Consider the following 25030-nt stretch of genomic DNA (forward strand, 5'->3'; position numbering starts at 1 on the left):
TGGCAAATAAGCTTAGAATGTAGAGAAACTGTATTTTGTTCTTTGGAATCCCTTGACTGTCATCTGGCTCCTTGGTTTCCAGATGGAAACAATGGCAACCTCAGTCCCAACAAGTACTGTTATCTTTTTTGAGTGATTTCTCTACAGGATACATAACAATTTGATTGTATCTATATTTAATTTAATCTAAACCTATAAACCAGTATTATCCATGAAGCACTATTTTAAAACGTTTTATTTTCTTTTGCATAAACCATCAATCAAATATACCTAGTCGTTAGCAGTTAGCAGGCCCGATACTGCAGACCTTGGGCATGTCCCAGGTAAGGCTCTCAAGTAAGGTCGAAGGATTGAACTGAAGGATGTAGCTGTCAGCCTGTGCCTACTGGTGGTGGAGTGGGTGGGAGCGTGGAGGGAGATTGGTTGAAGAAACATTAAGACATGGATAACTGTGTTCACAGTGGAAGCTGAAACAGTCAGATGGAAATCTGACACTCCTGCTGCACTGGTTACGTGAGCTGTTCCCAGGGGATTAATGGAAAATGACATTTTCAGGCAGTTGGAATAAAATAATGTAAAATTTTACTTGAAAGGTGACTGCGTATATTTTGTGCAAGTCTGTGAAAAATGCTACCTTAGTATTTCCAGTTGATGAGTCGTTTTCTTTCCCTGGAAGAGACTTGGTGTTCTGACTCATTAGCAATGCAAGTTTTTAAACTGGATGTCAGATGGTACATTATTAGGAAGAGGAATATTCTCCTTTTTCTGCTTCTTCTCATGTATTTATTAACCAGTTTTCTTTATTTACACAAATGTAACAATGGGTACATATTTCTCCTTAGCAGGAGCTGGGGCTTTCAACTACAAGACTCCTATTTAGCCTGGATTTATAAGTGAATCATGGTACTTGATCTGAGTTCTGTGTGTAATAGTAAAAAGGGTGTCACATAGTCCAACCTGCTTGCCTTAACAGAGCTGAAATGATTTACCCTGCTGAGGATCTGTCCTCTTGGTTTCAGTGGGATTATTGTACTGTGATATGGCTCATAATTTGACACCACTGACAGCAGGGCTGGCTCTACTGTTTTTGCTGTCCCAAGCAGAGCACCGAATTGCCACCGCGGACGGCGGGGGCAGTCCGTGTGCCGTTACGGTGATGCGCACGTTTCCGCGGTGGCGGCAATTCGGCGGCAGTTTCTGTCTTCAGCCGGAAGACAGAAGCTGCGCCGCCATGGAGAGCTAAACATAGAAGCTGTCGCTGAATTGCCACCACCGTGGAAACGCGCCTGCTGCCCTAACGGCACATGGACAGCCCCCGCTGTCCGCGGTGGCAATTCGATGTGCTGCTTGGGGGCAAAAACACACGGACTACTGCCCCAAGCACCTGCTTGGAATGCTCATGCCTGGAGCCGGCCCTGATTGACAGACTTCTTAAGGAACACACACTATAGTGCTTGTGTTCAGAATAAGTGAAAATCACTGATATTTTCCCTTTAGTTTGAGGCTCTGCCTGAAGCATCCAAGCATGGGTATAAAATGGGAATTGTTATTTTCAGTATTTTTGCTTTAGCTTTGCAAACATGATCTACATTAATTTGCTACCACTTACATATGAAATGTCGAGTAGAAAATGGAGTTAATTCTACTATTGCCTGTCTTTTTTTCCTTAGTACCTATTGTGTTTTATAGATTTTTCCCTCCAATTTATTTCCTTATCCACTTGAAGATTGCCTTTGGGAGTTGTGCACCGCTTACAAATATACAGCATCTATCCCAAAAGATGGTTTAAACTATCTCTTTGCAGCAAAAGCCCTATCAAAGCCCTTATAATGTCTTTATGAGTCTCTTGTCCAGAAGTCTCAGTAGAAGCACACAAAATCATTAAGGACCAGATTCTCCCACCATTAAACAGCATTGAGTGAAAAAAACTGGCCCCATTGAAGTCAATGGGAGTTTTATAGCTGATTTTAATGAGGCCAGGATTTCACCCATTGTGTAATACATTATGAACAGTTCTGTTAGTTTCAGTGGGATGATATATTTGCTTTAATGGGACTAACAGAAACATAAGAGAATCTAGCCTCAAAGGAGTAGCAGGCAGTTTAAATTTGAACTAATATGACTTCTTATTTGAAATATTAACTTGAATTTTGCTTTCATGATATTTTTTAGTACCTGGAAGAAAAATAACAGTGAGATTCTGAAAATATCAGTGCATTCATTTTAATAACATTGTTTTCATTTGCTTTTCTAACAAAATCTTTGTTGCAGCTCTCCAAAGAGAATGCCCAACCCATAGATCTCTGTTCATGGTTACCATCGTCTCAGATCCTTGATTTTAGAAACAAACTAGCAAGTTTTTGATTTTTTTGAAACTCATTACATAAGTCCAAAGTGGAGAGGATCAGGAGTGTGTGTATATATACGTGTATATGCTCCAATACTTCTGTTAGTCTGTAAGGTGCCACAGGACTCTTTGTCGCTTTTTTTAGATCCAGAATAACATGGCTACCCCTCTGATATGTGTATATTATATTTGCATACATCCAGAAAGACCAATTTTGTTGTAAATTCTACAAAGTCTGAACCCGGTGGTTTGAATGAAAACCATTTTAGTCTACATCTACATTATGAGGTAAGGGTGTGGCTCCCTTGCTTGTGTAACATACCTGTGCTAGCTGAATGAGATTTTGCATGAGTATAAATAGTGTCGCTACGGTATCTTGAGTAGCTGCAGCAGAGGCACAGCTTAGCTGTGCCGAGTATAAACCCACCTGAAACGAGTGGGTGTGTACTCTGCATGGTTATGCTGAGCCTCTGCTGTGGCTACCCATGCTCCTGAGGCTACACTGCTATTTATATTTGCGCTAGCTGAATGAGAGCTAGTACAAAAGTGTATACAAACAGAGGAAGCACACCCTTCATTCGTAGTATAGATATAGGCTTAATGGGAGCCAATATTGCAATATGTATGAATAGAATTGCTTACCCTACACTTTTAGTGCATGTGTACCAGTGGGCTTGGGGAGGGGCTGGAAGATAAGAGCCACCTTCTAGTCAGCTGTGTTTGGCTATGCGATTTGAGAATCCTGTGATGACCCAAGAATTTATATCAATATAAAGTAGTACTTCTTTGGAAAGAAGTATCCAAATACTTCTTTCCAAAGGTATGGAATTCAATTTTTTCGGTCTTTCAGATTCATTTCTTACACACTGATTCATGTGAAGGGGGGAAAAAAGCTTGTATTCCTATTACATTTTATTGTACAGTTATAAACATGACTGAAAAATTTCTAATGCAATATGAAGCTGATGTGCTACAAGAGTCTGAGAAAAGACACTGCAAATTTCATGCATTATGTACTGTGTGACTATGATATGAATAAGTGAATAGCATACTGTATTAGGAATCACCTTTCATACTTGTATCTTCAAAAATGTAAAAAAGATTATTCATTTTTGGTTTGATCTGAGCCTTGCAGCATTGTCCTGCTTGATTTTTGCAGTCTTTTAAAGTGCAGTTTGCTGACTTGCTTTACAAGTCGTTAATGTGTATTACACATTATGAAACAAAATAATTGGTTATGGTTTTTATTGGTCCAGTTGACCAGATAATTTGTTTGTTTTAATCTTCACAAAGATGAATTGGCCAAAGATCCAAATTTACAAATGGACTACGTACAACATGTTTGAATATTTTCAACATTCCTAATAATAACAATAACAATAACAATATATGTGACCAATCACGGGTAACCAACACAGCTCTGATTTCTACTCCTGAGTGTCATATTCACAGTGAATTGGTAGTGACTCAGCTATCCATAAAGAAAATAATGGGAAAAAAAACCCTCACAAAATAATCTGAGTAATTTCAAAAAGCAAAAAATGTGAAGAGGTTTCAATCTTCTTTTAGTTGTTTCATGACCAGAAAAATAACCTATATTTGTTGAATAAATTATTCACAGCGAATTATTCATTCATTTCTGGTACAAATGCATGAAGAGGCTCTTAAGAAAACTACAGCACGGGTTCATTCTCTCCAGTCCTCCTGTGTCTGTGTGACTGGCATGAAGAGTGGGCTGCGGGTGGAGCCAGGAAAAGGCAGCAGAATGTTGGGGAACCATGGGAAACACCCAGCATCCCAGCCAGTCACAGAGGAGACTCTTTTGGGCTTCCCACGGTACAATGGCAAAACAGCTGAATCCTGGCTGTGCTGCTATAGGATGGCAGCTGTCAGCTGCTGACTCTAAACACTTTGCAGTTAACTTCTTCCTAAATTAGTTCTCAATCGCCTCTGGTGCTGCTGTTTAGCCATAGATAGTTTTCTTCTGGCTTGGGTTAGTCAAGACAGGGTATGAGGCAATGAGGAGAGAAAAAAAGAAACAAATCTAGCTTTTTTTAACCAAAGCATGTATTCCACAAAAAAACAACAAAAATTGCAGAAACACTAAGAATTGTGGAATCCTCAGTTTGCACGTGCTTATAACAGGACAACATGTAGGAGCTGCTTTTCATAAAGTGTCCTTTAATATCAAGATATGTTGAATTCAGCACTAAATAAAATGAGTATTTTTCTTTGGTAAGTATGATTGGCAAATTGTGCATTTTCATGTGCAGGAAATGGGCTTCCTTTGGGGCCAAAGCCTGCAATCATTGCATTGGGCTTGTCTACATGAGAATGTTCTACTTGTATAAACTAAGATGTGAATTTATAGTTATACTGGTATAACACTGCTTGTACACACTCTTATTCTGGTAGAAATTACTTTTTCCTTTTGGTTTAGCTTAAACCTCTTCCCAAGTAATGTAAGAAAATGGAAAAAGTCACATTTATACTGCAATAAGAGGGTCCACACAGGGAGTTACACTGTTATAACTACATTGGAAAAACTGGTTTAAAAAAAAAACAACAACAAAAAATGTTGCCACGTATAGAAGGCCTTGGACAATTTTTCCTGAGTGAGGATTAAGTTAGAACAGTAGGGTTTGGCCTTATTTGTGTGCAGTAACTTTAAATCTCAGTCTCATGGCCTATTGAAAGCCTATTTTTACTGTACCCTATGTCACCAGTCCACATCATGAATGAACAGCCTACAAATATCCAAGTTCTAAACTGAAACAGTTTTGAGTTATATGAGAACTCAACAAATGTCCCCTAAATACACAAAAATAACCCCCCACCCCTTCTGTAAATCTAAAACCAGTCAAACTGATTTAAACCAAATTCAGGTTTTAAAAAGAGCTGCCCAGCTGACGTGTTATTTGCCATGTTTCACCCTGCAGCAAATTTTACAGCTTAGTTATAACCCCCTTAAAATGGAGTTTATGTTGGAAACAATGACAAGACCATGAAATACTGTGGTTCTAGCTAGTATTGCTATAATCTCAGTTGGTCTGGTGTACAATATGATAAATTGTGACAGACCACATGAAGTTGAAAACATGAAATTTCATAAACTGACTTGGATTAATAGAGAAGCTCTAAGAAGAGAAATGAGTCTTGCATACTTAAGTGTTTCAGATTAATACAAAACGCCAACCAAATTTCAGGCCCTTGATGATGCTTATGAACTTTCTAATTTTAAACAAATAATGGCAAGTCATACTGGTAACAACTGCACAAGGTATTATCAGTGAAATAATTTTTATATAATGTTTTTGGACTTTTGATGGTGAGGGAACCAAGAATAATTCAGTAGAATTAATCAAAAGTAATTGTTTCTTTTGAGCAAAAGAATGTTTACATTTTTGTAATCTTTGTGAATAATTTTTTACAGCATTATTTAATTGCAGCTTTACCCTGGTTGGTTCTTGCTGTATTACCTTACAGTGCATTTTTTTTTCTATTTACTGAAATCCAGTTTCTACTTCATAACACAGGGATGAAATCAATCCTCACTTCACACCATAGCTGCTTTATTTTGTCAAGTGCCATCCTATAATGTTCATTATTGCTAATACTGTTTCTTCCCTTTTTTTATTGTCCATTCCTTGATTCATCTTGTTGTCATCCCCTATAGCCACTTATTCACAACATTGTGATGATCCCTGTTTACCACCTGGTAAAGACATTTGCCTGCAGTATTCTAAATGTGTGTGTGTCTGTGTGTGGCCTGTTTAACTAAGATAACAAAGAATGGGCAATCGCTGACCGCCAGCAAGCAGTAACGCCACTTGTTTGCTAACATCTAAATCTAGCCGACTATAATGAGTAAAGTTAATTACAGTAGCATCTGGTCAAAGCAGATTTGTCAGTTTAAGATATTGTCCCAACCAACAGATTCTCAGGAGGCTCTGATATGCTAGGAGATCTTCAGTTTTGCTTCATGAACGGCTTCAAAAAAGAAGCTTTCTACATATCATTAGCAGCATTTTAAAGCATTTTAATACTAATGTAAGATCAATGTCCATATCAGCCACTGTAGACATGGAAAACATTAAGTTGAACAAGGAAGTCCATATAGGAAGAAGTTTATGATCAGCTGATAACTTTAAAATATTATGCAAAAACACGTGTGCATTGGTCTCTCCATATCAGGCTTGTCCGTTGTCTGACTCGCAGTGTCAGGCAATAAATAGAAGTTAATTAGCGGTTTGGGGCACATGCCTCCTGGCTAGAGCAGACAGTAATCACAGTCTGGGCTCTGACCTCCTGGGTAGGGCACAGCAATAAGCAATCTTTGGGCTCAAGCCTCCTGGCTAAGGCAGGCAGTAAACACAGTCTGGGCTCTGACCTCCTGGGCAGGGCAGAGCAATAAGCAATTAAGTCAGTGGTCCCCAATCTGTTCATGTGGCGGGCGCTGGACGACTAGCTGCCGAGGAGCGTGGTCACTGGACAAGCAGCCACCGAAATGCTGCCGAGAGGCAGCGTCATCAAGAGGCATCGCCGCCAAAATGCCGCCAAAAATCAGCACCATTTCGGCAGCAGCACTTCTTGACGTTGCTGCTTCTCAGCGGCATTTCAGCAGCTGCTTGTCTGGCGGCCAGTGGGCGGGCACCGCATTGGGGACCCCTGAATTAAGTAGTCTGTAGACTAGCTTCCTGGCTAAGGCAGACAGCACACATAGACTATGGACTTGCAGCCTTCTGGCAGGGGGCAAGCCACAAACAAGGCACAGGCCTTTTGACCTAGGGTAAATAGGCCGCCACCTGAGAGTTGGAGTTGGCAGTAGGAGGACTTGGACCCACCCTATTTCACGGGGTCTCGGCCCAGGGCGCTAACAGTGCTGTGGGATCCCGCCTGTGGGTCAGTGAGGATCCTGTCAAAACACATTGTCTGGTAAGGTGATAGCACAACCTGACTAATGTCTGCTTCCCCATGGCTATTTCCTACTTCAGTCCATTGGTGTGGCTCCATAATCTGTTGGCCCTCAGTCTCAGTCTCCTCCAGGGGCGTGGCACTGCACAGCTCAGGGTCTGATCCAGAATTATGCAGTGGGCTAGAGACATGTGCCTCCTTCGCTAGCACTGGCCCAACTGAACAGAAGGGCCTGCCTCTTATACTTTCTATCCCTCCCCTCTGCTTCTGGTGCAGGGGAGAGTGGTCAGCTTGGCTCCACCCACCAAGAAGAGTGTAGTGGTCCCTCTGTCTCAGGCTCGGAGGGAGGCCACTCTGGGGCTTCACTACAAAGTGGCTAATACATGACATGATATTTAAGCAAACTTTGTACAGTTAGAACCCGACCCAATCCAAGACTTCCAATGGAAGTCCAAGCCTCCTAGAGTCATTTAACTATTTCTGTACAGTCAAGGCTAAACATATATCTATAGTTTTTCCAGTGTGAGCCAAGCCTGTAGTAGTTGAAGTTGCATAGCACTTTGTAGGATTATTTTTACTCTATTTTCAATTTCTGGCAAGTATTCCAATTAATCAGACATACTATTTATTAGGGAAATTAAGTGCATTTTACTGTAATATAACTATTTTTTTTCTTGCAAATCATTTTGGATGAAAATACCTCTTTCTACATTCAGTTGAGGTTTTAGCTATATACTTGAGCTGAACCTCTTTATAATTACTGAGTGGTAGGAAAGACAAATCATTTAACCAGAGGTTTTATACTGTAGACTGTTAACTGCATATTTACATTTTAAATATCTATACATTGGCATGTAAGGGAAATGGAAGGTCTGAGTTTTCTCTCCCAGCAGCTTTATATCAGTGTAAATCATTGATACATACCAGAGTTTATCCTGACTCACACTGGAGTAAGTGTGAGGAAAATCAGGGCTTTCAAATACCAGAGTGATCTATAAGGAATCCTGAGTTGAACGGATTCTGGTGTTAGTGTTGGGAGACAAGGTGTATGTCTAATCTACTATATTAAACGATTTTATTTGATATATTTTCTTTTGGTCTTCAGAAGCAGTAGAAGTATGTAGTAGCAGCTGAAGTTAAAATTCCCTTCAAAGACAACTAGCAGTCTGGAGATCCTTAGGCAATATGCAAACTCTGAAGTCAAAGTACAGTAGTTTCTGACATGTACATATGTTTTTATTCAAACTAGAATATATTTTATGAGCATTTTAACAAGTGTGAGGCTTTTATATATTGTCAAACATGACAGAAATTCTAAGTTTTCACATCCTGTACCTTGCCATTATCAATTAATTGGATATCTCATAAATAAATCAATCTTTACACCAGATAATTACCCTTATTTGTACAGTGATTTCAAATTATATTCAGTATATTGTTGTAATCACATGTAATTGAATTAAAACCACAACTGGTACACAAATTAATTAAATAGCTTAAAATATGATGGGTAAAACTACTTGATAGCAAAAGGACTGATGACAGACCTTGTTATTAGCATTGTTATTAAAACTAGACAAACAACTGAAGAAGGAAGTAGTTTAGCAACCTGCACAGACAAGTCAGTTAGTACCCTTTGTGTGCTTTACAGCAATAAATAGTAACAGCAACCATAAAATCTAAACAAATATGCTCAAATCACTACTGCAAATCATATCATATACTTCATTCGTATACTGAAAAATCACTATCACAGAACTTAGTATTAGTTCAGATAAGAAATAAGGTTTTATCTATTCTCAAAAGCTTGTCTAAAATTTTTGACACAGTTGAAATTACTTCAACACTTTCAGGTACAGCATTTTATGACCAAAGAAAAGATATTGAGGGACCTGTAAAAGTCCAGCATCAGGTTGATTTCAGAGAGCAAAAGATTTTTCATCAACTTAAAAGTATCATCATGGAAGTTTTGTCATATAGTTCAGGCATGAGCTATTAATTACCTTAAAAGACATAAGCACAATTTTCAAATCAATGGGAGCAGAAATTGGAAGCCAAAGAGAATTCAGACTTAGGTAAATCTGTTGATTCCTATGGGTAAAAGCGATAATTCTTGTTCTTGCGTTTTGGACCAAATTGCAATTACAGCAACACTGATGGTGGAAGGCTACAAACAAAGAATTATAGTAATCCAGTTTGGATGCAATAAGCATGAAAACCAGTTTCCAAATCTATGGGGGACTCAGCAGGATTTAATCTTTGCAACACTTCTTAGAAGATAAAATAAGCTATTTTAACCACATTTTAAATGTGTTTATCAAAGAAAATCCAAGCAAATTCCCAAATTTCTTGTAGATGTATAAAACGGGTATCAAAGACCCTCCTAGAGAATTCAGCTGGGTTTTGGTTAGATAAGGTTTTACTGCTAAGTAATGTATAAAATCCTCCCATTTGACTGGAATTTAGCTTCAGTCGTCTGGAAGTCATCCAGCTTTAAACATCTTCAAAACAATTTTGCAAGTGAGGAACTGCCTGATTAGGATCAGACTGAGAGAAGATAGGTGAAATAGGCTATTATTCTCATAGCAATGGAGATGTAGGTACCAGCAGTACTAAGTTTTCAATGAATTGAAAGAGTCTTTATACAGTAGCAAACAATACATGGACAAATGCTGTGGTTTGCTTCTATTTGAGGTCCCAATCTTACAGCCACTAAGGTATGAGAGTAATTAACACATGTGATTAGTCATATTGAGTTCTAATTACTCATATGTGTAAAGTTGCTCAAAGGTGTAAGTCTTGCAGGATCAGGACCTAACAGGACAAGGACTAAAAGATAATTTAATGTAAAACAAAAGTCAGTAAGGTATGTGTGTGTGTGTTTTACTTATTAAAACAGCAGCAGATATCAATAAAAACAAGCCTCTACACAATTAATTGCATGTACTTTTCGGACAAAGTTCAGCTACAGTACAGGGTTTTATTTTCCACCCAGCAAAACAGTTGGAAATAAGTTGTTCCAGTATTAAATTGTCGTAGAGAAAAATGTTAGATTTTTTTTGGCTCAGTTTGTAAAGTGTTCATCAGCTCAACAAAATGCCACATTTCAAAGTATGCCTCTCCTTGAGCAACCTTCCAATCCTGTAAAGACACCATGTAGATTAAATTCAGGGCACTCACACTGGCTATTCTCAGTACTCAAATCATGGTAAGTCTGGCAACTGACCTGAATCTAGAAGATGACACCTTCAAATTCACTCTGCCACCCACTCAGCTATTAAATTGGCTTCCTTTAAGGGATAAGAGAGGCCCATGGTTTGGTCCCTATCTGAGATAACCAAGAGTGTGACCATGTGAAATAGAATGGAAAAATGTTCAAGCTGCCTAATGATATTGGCCAGTTTTTTTTTTTTAAACTGGATGCCTGAAGTTAAGCCCCAGTTAGCCATTTAAATACTTGGCCCAGTTTTTCAAAAGTGCTGAGCGCCTAGCAGCTCCCTTTGAGGTCACTGGATATTATGTATTATGTAGTGTGCTGTGTAGAATAGGTTTAAAGCATGAGTATATTCTGTGTGTGGCCAAAGAGAGAAAAGTCCTCAAGTGATATGCAGGGGGTAGTTTGAGTGTACTTGGTTTCAGATGTATTCTAATAAACTATCAACATATTCTCTCTCGCTAGACCTAAAAAGATAGGCTGGTCTAAATAATATCAAAATAACAAGCTTAAGCTGTTTTTCAAGCTTTCATTTTGTCAGTCACGCTCCGGAATGCAAGGAACACACTAATCCACTGAAAACAGACATAATTCTTTGCATGGTCTTGAGGCAAACAGCATCTCCCGCTCTGTTTAATTCACCCTGGATTGCTTTTCCTTTCCTTATTTCATATGTATTTTATTCTAATAGGAAAACACTAACCTGATATTGGCAAAGTTCTCGGGAAAGCTGAGAGCAAGGATTTGATCAGTAATTTCTTTACACTTCATGCATATCTGGCATGGGATTTTAAGCATATTAAGATGCATAATTACCTCTAAAACTGTTTTTTTAAATTACAGAGAGCATAACAAAAGATGTAGAGGAGGCTAGTTGGCACAATTGTGTAAAGCACATCCCACTATAAGGGATATCAGCGAAACTTGCAGTGGTTCCCCCCTGCCCCAATTTCAGGTTTTTGCAAATGTCACCAAAGGAACATCTTCGCACCCCCAAATTGATTATTATTTTTTTGCACACTTAATGTAAGGAGGATTTGCAATATGTGCCTCATAGTGGAGATGAGAATGGGGAATTTTGCCTTTGGTTACTTAAAATTTTTAATCCAACATTATACAAATGTTTTCTATGAAAATGTGCTTAATTAAAGACCAGGACCTGATTTCAGTTATGCTCTATCCTCTTTACACCACTCTGGCAGTGTAAATTGTTTACTCACTTGAAGTCTCTTGTATGCTGCCAGACTGGTACAAAGTAGTCTCAATGTAAATGAAAATAAGCCCCAGAAATTGAATTACATTTCAGTGGGTACTTTATTCGGAGGCAGGTTGGTGTTTATTTTTTGATTGTCTAGTAGAAGTGCTAAACTATTGAAAGGGATGTTTGTGATGATTCTTTTGAAAAATCTCTGGACCTTGTCGGATGGAGCAGTTGCAAGAAATTTTTGTAAGCAAAGTAAATACTGTGGTACTTTATACCTCTAAAATTCTCTCTTAAATCTTTTACATTGCACCAGGGTATAAATCAGTATAGGGCAAATGTGAAAAAATGTTGCACATTTTTGTGCAATGATACCATGCCAATGTGACATGTTGAATTTATAGTATGATATGAGTGATATAATGTAACTTAGATGTATCTCCAAATATACTTCATCTAAATACTGCTCAGACCCAAGAGCCTTTTTTACACATTGTTCACAGGCAAACTCAAAATTATAGAAATCTGCCCTGGTCTTTTATGTGGTATAGTGTGTTTTTAGATTAATTCATTGATAATAAGATAAATATAATAAGGGGAAAAAGCCATTTTATTTATGCAGAAAATAATTATTTTCCTCTTACATTTTCTTTGTAGCACTTATAGAACATTGTTCAGATTGTTGCCAGCAATGAGGTTGCTTAAAGCCTGCACTTTGACTATTTTGTCACTGAAATTTTCATGTAAGTCTGCTTCTGATTGCTGATAAGGTTTGTGCTTGAAAGACAGACACTGTAATTAGAAATGGTGGTAAATAGAGTTGTATTAAATTTAATTTCACTTATGAAAATACTTACATAATAAAATTATAATTCTGTTAAAAAAACAGGTGGTGGGAACCAAGGCAATGGTGCTTAGTCTTTTTACAATAGGAGTCAATTGCAATACTTCTGTTGAACTCAATAGGAGCAGGATCTATTATACAAATCCATTTTAAATGTGCATAACAATTCTGTTCATGATTTAACTTGGACTGTCTTAGGTAAAATATATTACATAGTCTCCACTAGTGCCAGGCAGATAAGGGGAATCTTTCAGTCTATCAGTTAATTTGAAGTAAAGAGGACAATAGCTTGGACTGGATTTCTGTTCATCTTAACTGGACTGTGGCTACAATCCTAATGGAAAAGTATGTTTTAGCATAAAACACTTCTTTCTTTCTCTTTCTTAAACAATACTTTGATATAGATCTTAGGGTAATGCAGGTTTGCTGGAGAGACTGAGAAGGTGGAATGATCTATAAGAGGTTGAAAAGCTCTCCTGAAATAGATCAAAAGGACAATTGTGGGTAAAGAAAAAGAAAGCTGGTGAAAGCTTAATCAGATGAACATTTTAAAAATATTCTTATTATCCATGTGTGATTCCCTGCATACTAGTGCATATGGCAAGGGGGAGTACTTTACATCTTCATGAAGTGACATTAAGAGTGTGTGTGCGTGTATGTATGTATATGCCAGAGGCATTTGGGGCTTTCACTCTCCTCTTCATTGTGATCTCCATTTTTTTCATCCCAGTTATGTACATCTTTTCTTCTTTAAGTCCTCTCTGTGTACTCCACAAGAATGATGCAACCAGCCTGCACTGCCACGAAGGCACAGCAATTTCCTGGGACAGTAGTGCAGGATCCTTGTGGTGATGTATGGAGGAAGAAGTGGAGACAGATGGAGCATTGAGTCAGGCAGAGTAGCAGGTGGAAGCACAGCACACAACTGATTGTTGTTGATCAGCAGACTGCTAATTAGTGATGAAATTCCACACTGTAGAGGCAGGTTATGGACTTGGGAATGAGAAGGAGACAGAAATCTTGTATGGTATGGAGGGGGTGTCTTTCTCGGGGTGAGGCATTGGAAGATACAGTCTGCGGGGCAAACATTTGGTAGATCCAGATCTAAATTTAATTTAATCCACACAAGCACCAGAAGGGCATATGAAAGTTGAGTTATCCTCCTGGCCCTGAGCCACTCCAATAATTGCAAGTATTGGTCTGAAAGTATTTAGAAGATAATTCTTCAGAGGAAAGAGAGCTATGCTTTAAGCTCTTGAGCAATATAAAATTAAATTGTATGAGCTTGTTTTTGGTGAATAAATTGGCATAATTAGTACTGTATGTGAAGAAATAAAACAGAATAACCTTAACCCCCAGAAAAAATATCTTTTCAAATGTTTTCTGTTTTAACCTATGCATTCAGGAAGCTCTGTTAACAAGCTCAGCAAGGAGCCACTGAGAATCATACATCAGACCATGGAAGAATCCACTGATTGGCTTTATGGTTTGATTTCTTTACTGTCTGACATCGTATTGACTGATGATGATGACAGTGATGAAGGTATTTGCGATATACAGACTTGTCTAAGTGCACTAACTCATGTTTTACATGTATTATATTGACTTATTTAATTTTTAACCTCACAGTTAAAGAAGTCAGGGAAAGCGAATAGAAGTGAACGCCTTTGCTAATAATGAATCAGCTGGCTACTGGAGTTAGAAAACTGATGTTTTTGTTAGCTTTCATCTTCCATTTCAGAGGGAATTACAGAAAATATGTCAGAATTAAATGTTACTAGTGGTGTTTCCAAGTAAAGAGGGCTAATTTAGGCTGAGTTGATGTTTCGGAGAATGGCAGCAGCTATTCTACATTGTTTCTCTCTACCTTATAAGAATGAAATAATTAAATGTACAGTCAAAACTTGAAAAATCTAAGACAACACTTTTATTTGCTATTTGAACAGTAGTGGGTAGTACTGGTGGAAGAACACAGTAACTGGACTGAAGGGAAGTTTGGATAACAAACATCAATAATTTAACAGTATGGCCTTGGAACGGCTATTAATATGCATCATCTCATGGAGCTGTCAGATACATTAAACCAAACAGCCAACAGTTAATCTATTTTTATAGTTTTTGAAAGAACCATCTTTTTGTTAATAGATAATCAGTTCAGTAGCATGTGGTGTGGTAAGATGCACAAGTACCTCATGTTATGTTTACCATCCTGTGTGGGTATATGCAGTTAGGCATGATGATCATAGCAGTGCCAGACCATATTCCTATTGCTTTGTGTAGCATTCCATCATAACAAAAATGATTAAAACCCAACAGGAACTTAAACTGAATCTTTCACCTACTGTATTCATATACTAGAAGTATCACCTAATTTGTGCCACTGCAAGATGTCTGCATGGGCTTTTGTGTACAACTACTAACAGATATGCTATTATATGTAGCTTTATGACTTGGAGACCCTATTCTAAGATGTGATTTACAACCACCGTAAGGCCAGTTCTTCGTGTTGTTGAGAAATAAAAAGGGTGCAATGTGGTTTCCTTGTCTAGATTTTTGAAATTGTGCTGGTGGTCAAAAGCCATGCAATGAGGAACATTTTTGAGTACGAGAATGGATGGAGGCAGAGTGGACATGAGGGTTTGAAAGGATCATATAATGAGCTAGCTTATACAATTCTTATACAGAAAATTAAATCATTTAAATTGCAAGGTTCTGAATGCCTCCTGGAAGGTCCTCAGCAACCCCAACTCCATTGACTGTACTCAGAGTGGAGAACAGTCAGCACCTCCCAAGAATCACAGGAGGGACTCAGCATCTCACAGTATTAGGCCCTAAGAGTCTAGTATATGGGTCCATTTCTTTGTAATGCTTAAAGCCATGTCAGAAGTGGAGGCATAGCATCAGACTTTGGCAACTGACTGTTCCTGCTCCCACTGAAGTCAATGGGACTTTTGCCATTGACATCGTTGAAAGCATTATTAGGTTTCTTTTGTTCTGAACTTTGCAAGAAGTATCATTTGGAATGCTTTCTTTGTAGAATGGAATCCCTGTGCCCATTTTTAAAATATGGATTCAGGTTTATAACTAAACAAATTCCACTCACATGCAGGGCCACCCAGAGGATTCAGGGGGTCTGGGACAAAGCAATTTCTGGGGCCCCTTCCATAAAAAAAAGTTGCAATACTATAGAATACTATATTCTCGTGGGGGCCCCTATGGGGGTCCAGGGCCTGGGGCAAATTGCCCCACTTGCCCCCCACCCCTGAGTAGCCCTGCTCACATGCCAGTATCTGGTCACATGTTTAACTATAAGTTCTAGAAATTTTTTGGTGCCTAAAATACATTTAACATATCTGTTGTTCCTCTTAGAAAGCCTACATGGAAACAGAAGTGTGGGTGTAAATCTAAAATCTCAGAATAGAGTTCTTGTTACTCAACATGTTTGGCATAAACTTTGAATGCTTTTAAAAATGAAAATAAACTAGCATGGAAAAAAATAATCACATTGCTACCAGTTATCTGATTGTTGTGTTTTTTCCATCTTGGTTTAGGTGAAGTGGAACCTCCGCTGAAAAAAAAAGGTTGGCTTTCATTGTTATAAATAACACATGCTTTGATATATTAAATGTTTTTAGATACTTTTATATTAAATTATTAAATTAGTATAAACCTGCTATCTCTATACCACTGGTTCTGTCACTAATTGCTTTTGTTATTCTACTAACTGTGTATGCTGTATGTAAATTGAAATTGTTAGGAATGTCAAATTATAATAAGGTTTGAAGTGTTGTTTGTTGATGTGCAGTGTGTTTAGGAGAAGTCTTAATTGTTTCATTATGCTGTGCAGCTAAAAATATTCATAAAAACCAAGAGCACGATTACAGTATTATTTTATATGTATTATCTACCTATTGACTTATATTATGTCAATTTGTGTTACATGCATGCCTGGAAAGAATAGACACCTTAGGAAGCAGCTGTGGAATATAAAAGTATTCACCTCTTGCCCAGGTTTATAGTAAAAGCTTAAAGTAAGGACTATCTGTATACTTCTGAAAATAACTTACATAATTACCATTGGATTTTTACAGAAAAAAAAGATGAAGCAAATAGAATTGTGATACAAATCTTTCCAAATATTGCCACAAAACTTAAGTTCAGCTCCTGTTAACTCAAAAGGAAAATATGCTGGAAGACCCAGGATATTGTTAATAGGATATAAAGCCCCTCATTTCTAGTTTACTGTTCAAACTGAGCACAGTTTGGCAATAATAACAAAAGTCGTTACCGCCTGTTGACATTTCAGTGATCTACATGATAACAGTTTAATATCTATCAAATTTGCAATAGATAAACGTCCATATCACAGAAACCATCACTACCACATTAAGGGCTTAATCCAGCTTTCTCTGAATTACCCCGAGTTGTATTAAGCCCTTAATAGCCTTTTTTGGCAGTCTCAGCAGAGAGGTCAAGAACTGAATGCGCATGGAGAACAGGACCATCTACTCATCCTTGTGAGACATTCCTTCATGTCAAAATTGTGGCAAACTGGTAGGCAGTGTGGGAAAACTTGCTCTCCTGTTACCTATGATTTATAGCTGGGATTTTTCATCACTGGACCAACTCAGTTCCCATTGAAACCAGTGGGAAGTATTCCATTGATTTCAGTTGAAGCAATTAGGCCACTGATGCTCAGCACTACTTATCCTTCAACTGATATGACTACAGCACTACAGCACTACAGCTGTAGCGCTACAGCACTATAGCACTACAGCACTACCACCGTAGCCTTTGATGAAGAACAGCTGATTGAAGCTGAACTCTAGCAAGACAGAGGTAATGCTGGTGGGTACAGAAAAGCATTGTGAAACATTTGCACCCCATCATGCAGTCTGCTTTGGCTGAAGGGGGCATATTCACAATTAATTAATTCAGCCCATAGTTTAGGAGTGCTCCTGAATTGCTCACTGATACTAAGCTTTTAGCTAGCAGCATCCACAAACAATACTTTCTACCATCTCCAGCTGGATAAGAGACTTTGTCCCAGGTGGATGTTGACCTGACCTTTGTTATGCACCCCTTTGTCACTTCCCATGTGGACTACGGCAATATAATATATCTGGGCCCAAAGCCACAAGCCCTTAAACTCCAACCAGTGCAGAATGTTGCAGCAAATCTCCTCAGCAACATAGTCTACCAACAGTACATTGTACCTGTCTCTGCTGTCTACACTGGCTTTTCATGTAATATGGAGTCAAGTTAAAGAATTTGATCCTTATCTTCAAGGTGCTCAGTGACCTGGGCCCAGCATTTCTGAAAGATTTGCCAGAAAGCTCTGGGATGAAGACCACGGCAGACAACTCTGCTCCTTGGGTATAATGGAACTTTCTATCATAGCTATAAGGCTCATCTGAACAGGAGACAAAACATTCTTGGGGGCTGGTATGAGACTATGGAATGAACTCCCCTAGGAACTAAGGACCATCAGAAAGCTACTCGCCATCTGCTGCAAGTGCAAGATGCACTTCTTTGACTTGCTTTCTCTAACATAAACACATAAGAGCATGTACATTTAGAAACAAAATCTCCAAATGCTACCAAAATAAAACACTGCCTACACACACGTCCCCCCTCAGTCTTCTCTTCTACAGACTAAACGAACACATTTTTTTTTCAATCTTTCCTCATAGGTCCTGTTTTCTAAATCTTTAATCATTTTTGTTGCTCTCCTTTGGACTTTCTCCAATTTGTCCACATCTTTTCTGAAATGTGGTGTCCAGAACTGGACACAATACTCCATGCTGATAAGGCTTCAACTGGAGTAGAGTGGAAGAATTACTTCTTGTGACTTGCTTACACCACTCCTGCTGATACATCCCAGAATGATGTTGGCTTTTTTTTTTGTAATAGTGTTACACTTACAAATTTGTGATCCAGTATAACCCAGATCCCTTTCTGGAGTACTCCTTCCTACTTACGTCCCATTTTGTATGTGTGCAATTGATTGTTCCTTCCTAAATGGAGCACTTTGCATTTGTCATTATTGAATTTCATCTTATTTAGTTAAGACCATTTTTTCAGTTTCTCCAGATCCTTTTGAATTTTATATCTATTCTACAAAGCACTTGCAGCTCCTCTCAGCTTGATATCACCCACAAACCCACATATCTCTTCAGTGAACTCCTTGAATATTTTTCAGTTCTCAGGCCTATCAGCCAGAGCATATTTTGTGTGCACTAACAGTCTGCACAAAATTCTCACTATCTTGGAAGTACCATAATTGCAAATGCACTAAAATTTAGTTGATACCACAGTAAAGTTTTTTACTGAGAAAATGTTCAAGGGAATAGTAAGGACATCACAGTAATGATAAGGAAAGAAGAAGAAAGGAAGAATAATAATGATAATTATGAGCCTAAAGAAAGCAAAGATAACCTTGACACGAATGCAAATTGCAAGCAAAGATAATAGGGATACAAATAATGACAATGAAGGTGGTACATGTAATAGGGCTAATATTGGTGTCAGTAGCCACTAGAAAGGATGAAAATGCTTATCATAGTACATTCTTTACCAAAATGAATTTCTTCATCCCCAGCATTATCACTGATATTTATATTTAGTCACTGGAAAAGACTGAACATTTTATACTGTGCAGAAAAAAAAATAACTATCAGGGGACATAGTGAAAAAGTATTCTGTAAAGAGCTTTGCAATGTTTAACAATGTGTACTCAGTGCGTGATAAAATTTCTTAGCGTTTCCATGAAAACTATTCAAAAATCTAATAATGGTTTCTAACAGACTTAATATGTTTTAGCTGTCATTTTTCTAAATCAATGGTTATAGTTGATAATGTTGATTTATGTTTCAGGGTTAATAAAACTTTTATGGACAAATCAATTTATTTGACAACAGTATGTTTCATTTTTTGTATGCTTCTTTTATTAAAATTTCTCATTATAATAGGAGAGTTTTATTCATCACATCTTATACGCTTGTGCCTCTGCCGTCCAAGCCCGGTGTCAGTCCTTTTCTACGAGGATCTTTATTGATGGAAGCAAAATGGGACTGATAGTCTTTTTGAATCTTTGGGATGGGGGAGAAAAAGCCCCAAAAATTAGAATAACATTTTATTAGAGATGACTCCAAATTAAAAGCACAGAAGTTTTAGCACGAGGCCTATGGCAGTAGTCAAAACTTACTACTAGCAATGTTATTACTCTACAGCATTTTGGAACTGTAGAATAGAATAACAGCTTATATAAGGCTAATTTAAAGTTAATTTTCCAATATACAGATTAGTGATATTATGTACAAATTAATATTTTACATATGGAAATTATTCTCAATCTTTGGAATTTAGGATATGACCAAAGGCCATTGAAATCAATAGGTCTTAGATCAGGGTTTATTTTATATTTCGCAGTTTAGGCTTGTTCAAACTTTGTTTTTTAACTTAACATTCTTCCTTTGTTTTAGCTGAAATTTACCCTGTGACCAAAAAAAGAGGTGAGTGAATTTTAAAGCAATCTTAGTTTAATCAAAAAGGAGCTTAATAATAAAGTAAGTTAGAAATATCTGTGCAAGTAAAGCACTGACATGGCAGTAGATGCGGGACACTGGCTGAATATTATTTAGTGGACTTTTAGTGGTGTAACAGATATTGATATACATAAAAACAGAAGACATTTGAGATTTCTGAAATACACAGAAGCACTCAGGTATACCGTGGTGATGGAGGCTACATATATACCTAGGCAGATACATGAATGCAAGGGCCTGATCCTATTGTTCTTATGCAGACACAAACTCACATTAACTCTGTTTTTCTAAAAATGAAATCACATTCCACCTAGTATATTACAAAATAGAAATTTTAGACATCAAATAGAGGAAAATGGCAGTACCTTTCTGTTTCATATTAGTCTTCGGGGTGTGATAATCATGTGATTTCCCAGTTTGTAGAACCCCAAATTCTAGGCAGTGATTTATCTGGAGAAGAAGAAAAGATATTGTATAGGGATTTCCACCCTCCCTGTTTCCTAGATGTGTTGCTTTTTCACAGTAGTGAAGCAAGAAACATCAGAACTTTCTACTGCAAATTGGGAGAAACTAGCCTAATTATACAGATAAATAAAGCTCCTTGACAACCAGCGTAGTCAGAATTCTCTAAATTCAAATGAGTCAGTGAAATGATATGCTTTTTTGGGGGATGGGACAGAAGGATACTAGGAGACTGTAAACATACTAGAGAACTCTTCTAGTAATGATGTGCCATGTGGGTACAGTCTGCCTGTCCACACACTATGAATTGCAAGATCTGGGCCAAAATTCAATGTATAAATACCAGTAGGTGAGTGAAACCATTATGTCATTAGATTGTTGTGACCGGTTAGTTTTCATATCAAGATTTGAAAGCAGACATTTTACATATTTCAATTTTTTCCCCAAAATTTTCACATAGCTATAACTGATAGTTAACCATGCTCTTTTGTCTTTCACTATTCTAAAAGATTCAGTGTTAATAAATACATAAATAAATAAATAAAATTTAAAAATTGCCGCTTTAACTATAATACTTAAAGTGGCAATCCCCTCCTGCATTGTAGACTCATTTATATGCAATAAAAGTGCTATATCAATATAGCTTATTCCAGTTCAGGAAGCAATACAATGTAGACCAGTATAAAGTACCTTTATGCCAGTCTGAGTTCATCTACATCAGAGCTTATACTGGTAAAAATTCACACTGCTAACCAACTTTCTTATCATGGTATAGCTTTTCCAGTATACACTTTTGAAATTAGGACCCTAGGCTCTTAAGTCATATAAGTCACTTTTTAAAATGTTATCCAATAGCTCATCTGAAAGAATATTTGAGGATGGGCAAGGCTCCTTTGGACGATAGTCATGTTTCATAAATTTTTAGGCCAGAAAATAAAAATATTTCCAAACCCAAATTTCTTCCTTCGAGCTGCAAAAAGGCTGGGAAAGCAAATATTTGAATAGCATGAATGCAACCTGAAAGGTATGGCCCCTTATTGAATTTGTCTATATGGCTGAGGTTTGTGATTTGGGAAATTAATTATTCTATGCACTCATCCCTAGAGTATATACTTATTTGCATTTTTAGTGTTTTCAGAGATCAGCTGACTTTTCTTTTATATGTCCATATGGCAATATTTCTTTTTTCTGCATAAGAGTTCTTGTTTCCCAGCTCTGTAAAGTGTTCTCAATTTCTCTTTTAGCTTCTTCTCACTATAAAGTGTTTTGTGAATTTTTGTGTAAGAAGCAATGTGTTTAAAAAATATCTTCAGAACTGAGTGAATGCCAAAAACACACACAAAACTACTTCCCCAGATATTTTTTTATTTGATTTTTGTTACCATCAGTTTCTATTATTAATGTTCTCTTGACGATCTCATCTTGCTTTTTATGCTGATCAAAAGAGCAATGGCATATCCACTACAAGGGAAACACTTTAGAATATGAAGAAAATATTTTTCAGATTATCTAAAGAAAACACAACTACCTACCCTTAGGCAAGAGTGAATTTTCAGTTCCAGGGTTTTTTTTTTTCCTTTTTTCTTTTTTTTTTCTTTTTTTCTTTTTGCTGTGGAAAGAAAGGTTTTTAACTTGGGTTGATGTCATGGGGCATTCCAATCCAAAATTTACTGCTTTCCTGTGAAAGATCCAAAAAAAGAGTTCCTGACTCCATATGGTCATTAAAGATCCTTTGGATAGAAGTGTAGTAGCACTTGAGGTTTCAGAGAGTTTAGCTTCCTGTCCAAATGATGCTACTGAGCTCTTTTAATTTGTGCTCCTGCTATAGCAGAGGGTAGCTGAGCTAGTTGCTGTTAAAGAGGGAAGAGAAGGATGTGAGTCTAATCTCTTTTCTGGTTGGGGGTCCATAGTACCACAGTTGGAACGAAGAGAGCCTGAAAATCAGACTCGGTGGGTGGGAGTTAAGAGAAGACATGAAGAAATGTCTTACTTTCCAGAAAAATAGCAAGTGCTTCCTTCTGATGAAAATCCTCTCTCAGGAGATCCTCGGGTCCTGACTCATTAATTCTTCGTTTGAGAGGCACAGTGCAAAATTCCTATCTGAATTGTATTCCTCCTCCTGCCCCCTTCTGTTTGACACAGGTTCAGAGTTTATTAGTGTTAGAACATCAGGAAAGCGCTGAAATGAGGTGCATTACAATGGCCATTTGAGTGGGGTCCCAGAAAAAGAGATTTATATATTTTTGAGGGGGGCAGGAGAAGAAATCTGTATTAAAAATTAATTGGGGTTAAGAGGATCCCACATTTCTCCCAAATTTATCCTTTCAAAGTCCTCAATTACTGTGTGCTCCTTCAGATGAGGACGGTTACATGTTGTTCACTGAACATCAGTGCTCTTGAACATCTGCCTGAAGGGATTACTCAATTCAGAGACAATGTAAAATGCTGCCATCCCTCAGATGAAAAATTGCCCTGTATATTAGAGCTGATCAGAAGAGTTTTTTTCCTGTTGAAAAATCAAAAATTGAAATATTTTGGCCAAAAAACAAAATAGATTTGGAAATGCTACTGTGGTGCCTCAAGCTGCATCTCCTCTCTAGGCCAGGCTCCCTAGTTGGCTTACGTATCCAGTCATGCACCACGGTTTCACTTCTTGATGTGGGGAGGCGGTGCATCATGATGAACCACAATTTCCATGAGACACTGGAGCGGTATAGCTGAATCTAATATTTTCCATGGAAAGTAGACACTTTGAAAAATTGTATTTACTCAAAACCCCAATGTTTCATGGAAACCGTTCAGTGGAACATTTTTGACTGACCTACTATATATATTAAAATGCCCAGGCACATTGTTACCATGGTAAAAGATCAATGCCAATGTTCTATGACTTAACAATAAAATTCTCCTTTAATGAATAAAAACAGCAATGTATATCTTTACCACCCCATCTCTCCTTGAGACCCTAGAACAAAAGCATTTTATTTTGTAGCAGAAAGAATATGATTTGAGTCATGGCAGATGGAAAAAGGCATATATTTCATTGATCCCAAAGTAGTAGCATATAAACAGAGATAGTTATATCAAATTTAGCTTTAGTTTCTGTGTAGGTGAGCAGGAGGTTGTGGGGGAATGGGGATACATTATGCTTCTCTCTCCACAATCTGGATAATTTGGTTATTATCAAAATATCACCCCATGATCAAAACACCTATGGGATTGGTGATGGGGATGTTGCTGGTCAGCATATGCTAATGTTTTTACCATTGATAGCTTGGGTGGAGCTCCACCAATGCTAAGAGATTACTTAAAAATGTATGGGATCAGATCCTAATCCATGCTAATTTTTTTTTGCACTGTTTCTGCAGCACAAAGTGGGCCTAATTCTGGTTTCAGTGGCCATCTGAAGAATCGCTTAAGGTGTAGAGTAGCATTCAGTGGAGGGGACTATATCAAGGAAAGGAGGCATAGCTCGATCACTACTGAACTCTAGCTATCTCCAGCTGCCATAAAAGCCCTCCAGGAGTTGTTGTCTTTGGCCATAAATTAGAGCATGTGTGAAGCAACTTCAACTTAATCCTGGCAGCTCCAAGGATCAGGGAAGCATAGAAGTGATAGCTTTTTTTAAAGTCTACACCATCAATTCTTTGGCCAGTTCCAAAGGCGAGGCCCATAGGGTAGATGCAACCCCAGAGTTAATTCTCACAGTCAGAAATATTTGCCGTTTATTTTTTCGTATTGTTGCTGCTCTAAAGACTTGGTGTTTTGCATAGACTGTGGCTCCATGAAATATTAACATTTTATTGGGAATGAGTCTTTTGTTCAGATTCCTTTCCTCCTACCCCTCGCATCCCATTAAAATAGCTATCATCCTAACCAGCCTCTTCCACGTACAGGAGAGCTAGGCCACAGCTGTACTATTTCAAATGTCTGCTAAGGAAACTAACAAGAAGAGAGTTGACTACAATTCTTTAGTAAGGCAAAGTCTAAGAGCAAGTTAAAAATGACCTCTCTGAAGCTCTTAACCCAGATTATTCCACCTCTTACTTTGCGGTTTATTTACCCCCCGCCCCACTAACTTTCCAGGATAATCATGCACCTGTTGCTAGGTAGGCTAGATAAACCAGCAGGGATATAGTCCAGCTTAGTTGTGGGCAGCAGCTGTAGGGCTTCCGGACACTGGAGGCTGAGTTATTAACCCTAATCCTGGCAGGCCCTTTGGGTGGGGTCCATTTCCCTTTTCACATATGGACATTTTTGAGAAAGTGAAGGTTTTAAACACTCAAAGGTCCAGATCCACAAAGATGTTTAGGCTCCTAACTTTCACTGATTTCAGTGGAAGTTAGGAGCCTAACCCCTTTGTAGATCTGGGCCAAAATGTTTAGTCTCACTGCCTGTAAAAGTCATTTTTGTTCTGTATAGAAAAAGAGGGAAGAGGGAGGGAGAAAGAGTGAAGAACAAACACAGCCTGAAACTAGAGATGGTGATTAAGGGACCAGCC

The 25030-nt window shown here is 37.9% G+C and overlaps 1 protein-coding gene across 2 annotated transcripts in view; it reads left to right on the top strand.

Annotated features, from left to right (window-relative positions):
* Positions 1-25030, top strand: part of TRDN (triadin) — a 118848-nt gene that overhangs the window by 42676 nt on the left and 51142 nt on the right. The window contains exons 3-5 of one of the 2 annotated variants that reach the window (XM_050949840.1): positions 13926-14063; positions 16072-16101; positions 20005-20034. In XM_050949840.1, the coding sequence (XP_050805797.1) occupies positions 13926-14063; positions 16072-16101; positions 20005-20034 (198 nt within the window). The remainder of the gene's footprint in view (positions 1-13925; positions 14064-16071; positions 16102-20004; positions 20035-25030) is intronic. The other variant, XM_050949841.1, reaches the window with a different exon arrangement.

This window comes from Gopherus flavomarginatus, chromosome 4 (genome assembly GCF_025201925.1).
Source record: "Gopherus flavomarginatus isolate rGopFla2 chromosome 4, rGopFla2.mat.asm, whole genome shotgun sequence".
NCBI lineage: Eukaryota > Metazoa > Chordata > Testudines > Testudinidae > Gopherus > Gopherus flavomarginatus.